The following is an 11,308-nucleotide window of genomic DNA, read 5'->3' on the forward strand; positions in this document are numbered from 1 at the left end:
AAAGCCTGCAGCCCTGCTCCACTTGTTGGTACACAGTGTAAGTACTGGATGAGTCTCTACTGTTCCCATGACAGGTAAGTTATTCCTATAAGGATTATCAGTGAATGATCTTTAAAGGGAATTCCTTCAGATGCTATTCATCACTGAAAATTGTATGGTAGAACGTCATTACTAGTGAAGACCAAATTAAAAACAACAACTCATGCTTTTTCAAGGGAAAAGGAGCTAAAACTTTATTCCTAAAAATGAGTTCTCAGCCTCTGAGCATTACAAAGGTGCTAGTTTTAAAGAGATGTTACAATAAAATAGGATACAATATGATATGGAAGTACAGAGAAAACTCAGCAGTGATTACAACAAAGTGAAGAACAGGAGGGCAAGAGACAATCACAAGAAAACTATATGCAGAAGTTCTTAGAATCATAGACACTTTGCTATGGAAAGATTGAGAACTTGCTGTCTTCCTGCTGATGTGATGAAGAGGGCTCTTCATTTATTCTCTAGATAACTTGACACCAGTCTAATTGAAAACAAAATGGAGTAAAATAATGAGAATAATAAAATAACAATGATAATAACAACATCAAGGAGCACCAAACAGCAGAAACAAATACAGGAATTGGCTGGGTGACCTTGCCCAAAGATTTACCAGCAATGGCTCAATGTTCAAGTGGTAACCAGTCACAAAAGGTTTCCCTCAAGGGTCTCTACTGGGACCAAAACCATTCAATACTTTCATCAGTGTGTCATTGACACTGGGATCAAGTGTACCCTCAGCAAGTTCACAGATGACATGAAGCTGTGTGGCCATTGATGTGTCTGAGGGAAGGGATGACATCCAGAGGGACCGGGACAAACTTAGAGACTGGGCCCACATGAACACTGCAACCACCAGGATCACTACAGACCAGGGGATGAATGGCTTTAGAGCAGCCCTTTGGAGAAGGAATCTGGGATACTGGTGGATGGAAAGTTGTAGGTCAGCCCGCCTTGTGTACTTGCAGCCCAAATGGGCAACCATATCTGGGCCTACATCAGAAACAGTGGGGCTGGCAGGCCTGGGCAAGCGATTCTGCCCCTTTGCTCTGCTCTCAGGTGACCCCCACCACGGCACCTGGAGTTCCGTGGCCAGCTCTGCAGGCCCGGCACAAGAACACAAGGACATGTTAGAGCAGGTCCAGAGGAGGCCCACAAAAATAGCCATAGGGCTCTAGTGTATGAAGACAGGCTGAGACAACAACTCCTCTTCAGACTGGAGAAGAGAAGCCTCTGGAGAGGCCTGCCTGAGGCCTTTCATTAAATGGGGCGGGGTGGCTTTTATGAAAACCAGAGATGTTTTACCAAGGCCTGCAGTGACAGGGCAAAGGGCACTGCTTTTAAATTAATATGGGGTAACTTCAGATCAAAGGAAGAAATTTGTTCAGGTGAGAGTGGTGAGAGAGTGGAACAGGTTTCTCAGAAAAGTTGTGGATACCCCATCCCTGGAAGTGTTTAAGGCTTGGTTGCATGGGGCTCGAGGAACCTGGTTTAGCAAAAGATGCCCCTGCCCATTTCAGGGTGGAGGTGGAGCTAGACGACCTTTAAAGGTTCTTTCTCACCTGAACCATTCTGTGATTCTATGACTATGATCCAGAAAAGGAGAAATCTACCTCGTCCAGTATATCCTTGCAAAAGAACCAAAACTATACCTGAGACTGTCATCATCCTTGCCCTCAACTCTACCAGGTCACTTTTCAAATACATCTCCCTGTTCTGCTTGTAAAAGGGACAAGTGCTGAGGCTTTTGCTGCTCTCACTGGGTATATCTTTTAGCCATAGAAAAAACTTACTAATAAAAAGCATTTCCCGGCAGTTAGTTCAATTTATCCCATTTGTTCAGATTGATCCCACTGGTTTTTGTAGGTCCTTGTAAAGGTTTGATCAGATTTATCCCCTGTATCACCTCAAAAAAACTGCTTCTTACTTTCACTGCAGGCATAAGCCCCTTTACAATGGTTACGGAAAAGCATGATACAGCTGATATTTCCCTTATTTACTTTCTGGAGAATTTGTCCTTAATTCTCATCTTTTTCATGTGTTTAAAGAGGATTGTGAGAAGGAATTTCTCTGCTAGATGGCATTGATTTTATTTGAGTCCTGGAAAAACAGTAATAGAAAACCCACCACTTGTGATTTTTCAAGCCAGGCTGCACAAAGCCTGGCAGAGCCCATGCAGAACAACCACACCTCTGAGAGCAGGTTTAGCCTGCATCCACTGTTCCTTGACTAGTGAGGAAGCCCAGCCTTCCAGGGGCACTCGGACTTACCTTGGCTGTCCACACCAGACCGCTCACCAAAACTGCATAGACCAAGGCTTTGCCACAGAGGATGAGGTAAGTGAGCTTCAGAGAATTTCCATACCGCAAGTACGACTCTGCAAGTCAAGCACCATTTGTGTATTCAATTATCATCATCATCATCATCACGAGATGCTGGATCTAATGGAGCTTTTATCAAATGTGAACCCTTGAAATCTTTAGCTAAGCAACATAAAGGAACCCGAGCTGAATGAGTGGCTCTGTTGACACCAGAGAGCAGGGGATGGGACAGAACATAGGGACTCAAAGAACCAAAAGAGAGAGCAAGTCCAGGGAAGACAGAGATTGGCTTTATGCTAGCAAAGTGCGGTGTTGCCACACCTACTGATAAACTGGGCTGTTCATCTGAACATTCCTGTTAGGAATGCAGAATAGGCTGCATCAAAAGATACCAATTTTTTATTTTGTCTCATTATTGTCAGTGGCCTTATGAGTGCTGCTCAAGGAAGTTTTACAAAGCCCAGAATAACTTCGAGAACTTTTATTCTTGTTGATTTTTCACTCTTAAGGGGTTGCCGTACTGTTGAGATACCAGCTCAATCTTGGTTCAGCCTTAAGATTCCTGAAGCCTTAAAGAAGTGGGTGACAAACAGGAGTGTGCAAATATGTATACAAAGAGGAGAGAAATGTAATTTGCAATATGGCTATCCTCCATACGTGACACCAGTGTGGAGGGGGATGTGGCTTGTCACGGGAAGTGTTCTGAGTTTGACACCAAGAAATTTTCAGAATGTCATATCCTGAATCTTGATGTCAAAATCACTTGGATAAGTAGGGATCATTTCTTTCATGGCTGAGCAAGAATATTCCCAACAGAAGTCAGTGTCTAGGAGCAGAGGAGGTGATAAAGAGGAAATTACAGTCTACAGGAAGATTCCATGATTTCTTCTGTTTTTTCAAAATGGAATCATGTGGAAGAGATAAACCCCAAAACAGAGCTAGATACAATATGCACAAACAGCCCTCCCAAAGAATTTGCTTCTCTTTTTTTTTCTTCTTTAATGTCACATACAAATCACTTAGATGAGAAAGTAGAAGCTATTCATACAGCAGATATCTCCCGCCCGTTGTACTTAGTGTCAGTAAAGCTGGAATTAAAATGCACACTGATATTTGCCTGAGAGAAGAGGCAAAGTTCTCTTTATGTGAGAAGCCACACGTACCTTCTGTGAGTGCACAACCTGAAAGACAAAAATGAACTGAAAGTCATGTTTCTCTTCAAAGCAAACAGAATACAGATTTTAGAAATTTCCATTTACAAAACACTGCCTCATTCATTTTACATTATTAAGTGTTTATTATACTGTACAACTTACTATACTACAGAGATTTGTCAGTGGAAAGCCTGAGGAAACTACAGATGTTTAATGGCAATGTAGGTACAAAGGCCCAGGAATGTGAAGAGACACATGCTAATACTGACATATTTCGACATGTATTTCTGCATAACAACACCCTGCATGGAAGCTCTATATAGATGTGTTTCATATCGTAGCACATGCTCTTTTGATTAGTGATTTCCATCTTGTACAGCATGGGGGGGGTCTTTCTTTACTCACCAGCATCGCCATAGATAAATTTTTGCGCTGATTGCGTTGTTCCATTCTGAAAAAAATTGGCAACACACTCAAAGCGATTCAAAGGGTTGAACCATTCCCAGGCTGGCATCCTCAGTCGGCTGGTCAGTGAGTAGGTACTCCCATTCCGTGTGGAGGACTCATCTGTCCCCACCCCTTCGGTCCTTTTCACACCATTCACCCTCCAGACCAGAGTCAGGTGGTCAGGGTAGAAACCAGAGGCCAGGCACACCAGTGTGGCCTTGCTCTTCTGCTGGATCTCCTGCTTTGATGGGGAAAAGATGGCCACAGCTGGAGGTATGATTTCATCGTTCTTCCCTGAAACACAGAGCAACATGGCCCAGAGCCTCCATCACTCTATGCAATCAGAAACCCCTGAAAATGGTCCTGAGTTTGTGCCCTGTTACTCCTGAAAGACCTGGCCTTTTAACAGCTGTCTATTGGACAATTAATGTCTATTGGATATCAGACACCAGGACACTGGAAGCATTTGTTTTCACTCGTTACACAGAAACATAAAGGGTCTGGCCACAGAAATGCACAAGCCTAAGAATTTCTTGTATTGCCTCTGTCAGAAGAATAGACAGCTGGAAAGGAGCTGAGCAAACAGGTGGGCAGAAACATCCCCAGTTTTGCTGTAAGGCCTGTATTTGCAATACTGTATTAATAGATAGGAGTCTCTTCAGTAGGCTGAGGTACATTCCTGGAGATGGAGTTAAGACATGGTGGTCATTGCAGCGTTCAGAATTATACTGTCATGGGATACCCTACTTGGCCCCCCATCTAAGAGATGACTTGGAAGGAAAGAAGGAAGGAAAGAGCTGATCTTTCTCACTGTCTGAAGTCAAGAACACTTGAAGCAGGTAACATGAATCTGCCAGGGACAGGTTTTGCCTTTTATCTTAACGTGCAATCCACTTCTAAGAATATTAAACATCTCTTTATGTAATTTATTATTTAGGTGATCCTAGGTACAAGAAGCCTTGATCCTAGGCTACTCACTCTCCCAAATCTCATCCCAATGATGCAGGATTCTATACACTCACAAACCAACAGTTGTTCCCTGCCTTAAAGTGACTAATACCTACTTGTAAGACTAATGAGAACAGACTTCAGTCAAAAGCATGTACAAGACAGCAATGAGAAATTACTCAGAAGCCAAGCAGTGACCCTAAAAGCCAGGGTTTTTCCATATACTCTTTTAGAGTGCCTTTTTTGCTCATCTAGCATGAGAAACCCATGAGATCTGTAGAGTGCCGCTGGAAAAAGAAAGGCAGAGAAAACTATGGAGCCAAAGAGAAAATTTTTTACTCCAGGTTGGTTTTTTTTGTATGAAGGCACTATAAATTGTAGCTGTTCTTCCTGATCACTCTCTCCTTTGCAGAGGAAGAGAGCTAGCAGAATTAGCAGAAATTAATATCTTGCATGGATCTTGTCCCCTAAGCCCTCATGTTTACATTCAAATGTTGCCTTAATCGTGACCACCAGTGCTCACTCTGCAAAGATCCCTGGGCTGCCTCTGTGTGGGCTTGTACAGACTTTAGATGACCTAGATGTTAATAGAGAGGACTGCCTAGAAGGTTTAGCACTGCTCTGCTTTCCTTCCAGTGGGTACAAAGAGAGTTTGATCGCTTCTACTTCTCCCTTCTAGTACTTGGCATTAGGATTTCTTTTCCTATTCAGAAGTATTTCTGACAGATTCTTCTGCTCCTAGCCTAAACAGCTAATGAGTGAAGAGATGGAAACAGATAGGAAGACACAAAAGAAAAGGAGAGGTTTAAAAGACTAAAGAAAGAAACAAACAAACAAACAGAAAAAGGAGGGAAGTTAGGTGAAAAAGGGAGACAGAAAGAAAGAATGATAAAACTACTGAAACTACTGGAAAGACAAAGAAAACCAGAAAATGAGCATGCTTGAAATGGAATAAGGAGACTGGTAAGAGCAAGAACTGGAAGGAAAAGTCTGATCAGCAGCCCCTTTTGTTTTGGTCTTCCACACTGCTCATGGTAGACACTGACACAAAGCTTGATCACTTCCATGCATAAGCTCATGCATTCCCTGTCATACAGTTTTCACCCAGCTGAGAGAAAAGTACCACAGCTCCTCCATTCCCATCATGGCAAGGTCAGTTTCATAATTTCTTGTTATCTTTCCCTGCTACTTTTATTTTAAAATCATCTGTGTATATGCTACATATCATTAATGCAAGGGAAATTTTCAAGTGTTCCCCTCACGGAACACTTGGGTTAAGAACAACTCCTTACCTATAACTCTGAGCACAGTGCCAACTCCAAAGTTAAGCTGCAGGTTTGCACAGCTGTACAAAGTCAGGCTATAAGGCACAGTGTCATTATGCTCTTCCTGCCAGCCACATTGTTCCTTAAAATGGTACTGTTTAAAGGATCAGGCACCGCTGAGTATTTCTACAGTTTGCTATCAGATGGGGCAGTAGCAGATGGAAAAGGTAACTTTGCCCTGTGATTCCAACCTGCCTTGATATAGGTGATGTTAAATCCTTTGCTGGGATGGGAGAAGAACGAGAAAGCAAATGGGGACAAGGAAAAAGAATACGGGAGAAAAGTATGCTGAGAGAAAAAGAACACAGTCCTTGCTGAGCAGTAGAAGTTGTGAGAAGGATTGTTAGCAGAAGCAAGCACCCCAAAGCAACTTTAGACAGCCTGCCAACCATCTATGGAGAGGCAAGCAAAGTGCCAGCAAGATTACTCTTTCCCTCTCTGATTCAGCACCCCGGAGAATCCAGACTCTACCTCCAAAATGCTGCTTTGGATCATTACACAGATGAACTGCAAAAACCTGCAGACCAGAGAAGCGTTTTTCATTCCCAACCTCTATAGTGTTTTCTTGGAGAAGGGGAGGAAACAAAATTATTTATTCCCTTCTCCCTTTGTGAAGTTCCCAAAAATGAAAGACAAAGGCTGCAGACACAAGGACCTCAACATTTGTGCCTCCAAATCCTACACTTCTGTAATAGCACATCTCATTTAATAAGCAACCAGTAAAGCATTAATCCTGCTCTCATGGCTGTATGAAAAATTATCATCATTCAGCTTTTAATTAAGAATGTTCTTGTCCCCTAAACCAGTATCACATAGATCACAGAGATCTGACTTTGGACTTACCCATGACCGTAAGTTTTGTCCCACTGCCAAAGGACAGTCTATTATTATTCACACCGTTTTGCAGCTGCAGAAAAACCTCTCCTCTACTCCCAGTCTTCTGAGCCAAGCCTGTGGACTAACCCTCCCCTCATGTGGTACCAGCAAGAGGAAAAACACAACGTACATTTGTCTCAGGTCTCCTAAAAAACAGGTCTGTAAGGGAACACCAGCAAATCTGTGTGTCTGAACAGGTGAGATCAACATCAGAAATACCCTGTCCAGAGCCCTTTTGCTTCAGGCTTAGGTGAATCACTTGCTGGAGCTTCCACCATTTCTTTAGAGGATATTTACCTATTTATCTAGGTGTCACACTAGAATATTACAAAATATTTCCCATATACAGACATTCCCTGAGAGATTCTTCTCTTTGCAATGAATCATATATTCTTTTTCTCTGCTTTCCAGTGGCTGTTTAGCATCTGTTCTGAAATGGTAAGGCCATTGTCCTTTGTGATCTCTGTATGAGCCTGTTTAGTGAAAAGAAACTGGGTCTGCTCTGGAGAGCTACTTTCTATAACAACAAGCACTTAAACAGCTGCAGAGACACATTTGTATTGCCTATTATATAGCTGAGTATTTATTTGTGCTTCCTGTTTTATCAACCAAAAATGCTAGCACACTTGTTTTCCCAGTTATCTGAGATAACACATGCTGTAACTTACCCTGGGAAGATCCAAGGTAATTTAGGCTTGTGTCATCTTCATTTTGTTTTCTAGACCCCTTCAAAGTGGAACTGTAAGTCAGTTCTTTGCAGACAGATAAACAGCTTTTCACTGACTTGTCCTTAATCATCCATAGCCCCAGCAGAACCAGTGTTATAGAGAATAGATATACTTTTGGAGAATTTTTGCATGTTGACTCATTAACAAAACATTTTTTTATGTCATGCACATTATTTATGCCACTCCTTATCCTAATTCTTTCTATGGGCAGCTTTTTCTTTACTGAAAATGCATTCATTCAGTTCTTCAAAATGAAAGGTGTGTCCCTACCTAGAGGACTCAACTTATTCTATTCTCTGAAGTAGACAGGGTGGCTAGCACACCAGAAGAATGCCAGTTTAATAATGAAAGGGAGGATAATAATGAAATTCTCGAATGGGAAGACATAGCATTTGAAGTGAATTGCAAGAGAAAACAGAAGTTTCTTACCCATTACTGTAAGTTTTGTGCCACTGCCGAAACGCATATCAGCATTACACACAGTGACAAAGTGATGTATCAGAAGCTAAGAGAAGGGATGCACTGGAGCTGGTTTACTATGAGCAGAAGCTTAAGAAATCACTACTGTATTTGAAATTCCAGAAATCATGCAATCTCTGTCTGAGGTGATTTGCCTTTGGCAGTGAACTAAAACAAATCCCTTTGTTTTCCTTTCCATGGCAGGCCAGCTGTCTTGAATAGTCTTTCAGGATCCCATTCAATTTTCTATATAGGTTAAAACAATCCACACAAGGAGAGCCCAGAAGAATCTGTTGACTGGTCCCAGACAAACCCTTGATATCCATTAGGAAGAACTGCAGTGAGACAGTAGGGACAAGGATTAGAGGCAACCTTTGTTCTCACAGGCATGAGGCAGTCAGCAGATACTGGAGGCTTATTTAAGAGAGAAAACCCCAACACATTTTATGTAGTGCCTCTGAGAGATACCTGCTACATGTGTAGAATTCTTTTTCTAACACTTGTACCAAATTAAGAAAGAACCTTTTTGTCATCTGTTGCAAACATTGGCAAATCAGGAAAAATTAATCAGAAAACTAATTCCTGCTTTGCATGCTCTGATGGGCTTTAGGTGCATCTGCAGTCAATGTGGTTTGCTGAAAATTAATTTCAATATCCCAGAATTTCCTAGCTTGCTTCCCAGAGAAGGCAGTTCTCAGGTGATGAAAGTAAGTCCCAGCATACAAGGTCTGTTAAGAGAAACCAAGGCAGAGCACGTCTGCTCTGCTGCAGGATGCTCTGCAGCTGCCTTCACATGCTGTGCCACAAGGCTCATGCACCTCTGGGTTTTTGTAAAGCCTTCCTGGCAAATGTATCATCGTGGCCCCCCTGCCCCCCCATCCCCACAATGATACAACCTGGGACAAAAACAATCCCACCCATGGCTCCACCCCCTGTTTTTGTCAGCCAGGAAGGACTGCCATGAGAACCTCTGCTGGTTCAGGCGGACTGTGGTAGACCTAATTTCCTTCACAGTGGCTATGGTGGGGTTGTGTTTTGGGCTTGTTCTGCAAACACTGTTGACAAGATAGAAATGTTTTTGTTATTGCTGCAATGCTTGCACAGCACTCAAGGGCTTTTCTGCTTCTCATACCAGCATGCTGGCAAGGAGGCTGGTGGTGCATGAGAACTTGGCAGGAGGGACAGCAGGGACAGCTGATCCCAACTGATCCACGGGGTATTCCATATCCTGTGGCATCATTCTCAGTATGTGAAACGGGTGAGAAGGGGGAAGAAGAAGGAAGAGAGGGACATTTGGAGTGATGGTGTTTGTCTTCCCAAGTCACCGTGACGTGTGATGGGGTCCTGCCATCCTGGGAATGGCTGAACACCTGCCCGCCCATGGGACGTGGTGAATGAATTCCTTGTTTTGCTTTGCCTCTGTGCAGAGTTTTTGCTTTGCCTCTTAAACTGCCTTTACCTCAAGCCACGAGTTGCTCACTTGTGCTTTTGCAATTCTCTCCCCAGTCCTGCTGGTGGGAAGTGAGCGAGCAGCTGAGTGGGGCTTGATCCTGCCTGGGGCTAAACCATGAGAGAACCACAGACCACATCCTTCCTTTGCCATTGCCATTTCTATGTGATAGTCCAATTACCTCTTAGTGTATCCATCATCCCTCAATTTATAATCTCAAGATTTTTGCTTATACTCAAAAAGCTAACACTTGTTTTTCTTTTCTTGCTTGGCTTTAAATGCAGTAATTTTTCACTTGGTAGCGTCCTGGCAGTGTTCCAGGCTGCTTTCCTTTCCACTCTTTCTCTCTTCTGTCCCCAGGATGACAAACCAACTTCAAGCCCACAGCAACTGGTTTGCAATGTGGGTAATTTGCTTACTACAGGCTGGTGTCTGTCTTGGTAGCTTGGTCTTGCTTGAGAGCATCCTCCCAGGGCTTGTGACTCTCCTATGAAAAGGCTTCATCTAGGAGTAAGAGCAAGCCTTCCTTCTGCAGACTGTCTGAAGGGATGGGAACTGATGGGAACAGGTAACAGGCTACTTTTATCTCCCTCCCTTAAGCATAAGAGGCCCAGTCTTCTCTCACAAAGTGTCAACACATAGTTACCAACCTAACCAAGTACCTGCAGTAAACATGTTTTTCATATTGGTCTTTAATGTCTTCATTTGAGTCTAACTTGATATGAAAAAGAGACTGTAAAACACAGGACAAAATCCTTCAAAACGAGGTCATTCTACTAGGAAAATCACAAAAAATTTTCTATTGTTTTCAAATATTCCAGATCTTCTTCATCCAAAGCTGCACAAGCACTCATCTGCCTTGGTCTGTGTTATTCCTACATGTATGCAGGAAACATTTATACATAAAATGTATGACTCTGTTCTTCATTTAGTCCTGTGTCAGCTTCCTCTGCATTAACAATTTTTAAACTTGTGGTGTGAGGTAATAATGAGATGCAAAGTGGATGAAAGATCACCAGAAACACTCTCCAGGTTTAGTAATCCTTTAGTTTTATAGTTTATGTTGCACAGAAAAGGTGCCCACAAACACAGTTTTACAGATACACACTCTGGATCCTTTTGCTCCTCCACTACAGATTAGATTTTCTTCCCTGTTTCTCAACTGTATCCTTTTTACCCTGTCTCTAAGTTGTGTCTTTATTTCCATTCCTCCTTTGCTTTTCTTGGTCTTTGTTTTTCTTTTTTCTTATTTATCCTAATTTTCCTATTACTGGTTTCTTTAAAAGGTCAACACAATTTTATCATACTTCCTCCATTGTTTAGTGCGCCTGGACATCTTTCCTTCTTTTTGTCTAAAACCCTCACCTTCATTCTCACTATCTGGTTCTCTTGAAAATTATAAGAGACACAGTGTAATTGTAGAGAAGTGGACTTACATAAATATCACCTGGAAGACCTCACTGTGTCCAAAGCCGTCTCCTGTATGGTTAGAATGAGTGATAACAAATGTGTGCAGAACAGAATTCTGCTGCTCTCCTTGGACCTAAGCATCAGCCCCATCACA

General features: G+C 42.5%; 1 protein-coding gene across 1 annotated transcript; it reads right to left on the reverse strand.

Moving 5' to 3' along the window:
- Window positions 1-203: 203 nt before the first annotated feature.
- Window positions 204-8,362, reverse strand: LOC116439393 (M1-specific T cell receptor beta chain-like). Its single transcript, XM_032098861.1, has 5 exons — window positions 8,265-8,362; window positions 3,917-4,252; window positions 3,521-3,538; window positions 2,307-2,413; window positions 204-520 (listed from the first exon to the last, which is right to left on the reverse strand). The coding sequence occupies exons 1-5, from the start codon at window positions 8,299-8,301 to the stop codon at window positions 494-496; spliced, it is 525 nt and encodes a 174-aa protein (XP_031954752.1). The 5' UTR covers window positions 8,302-8,362; the 3' UTR covers window positions 204-493.
- Between the last annotated feature and the right edge of the window lie 2,946 nt (window positions 8,363-11,308).

This window comes from Corvus moneduloides, chromosome 2 (assembly GCF_009650955.1).
Source record: "Corvus moneduloides isolate bCorMon1 chromosome 2, bCorMon1.pri, whole genome shotgun sequence".
NCBI lineage: Eukaryota > Metazoa > Chordata > Aves > Passeriformes > Corvidae > Corvus > Corvus moneduloides.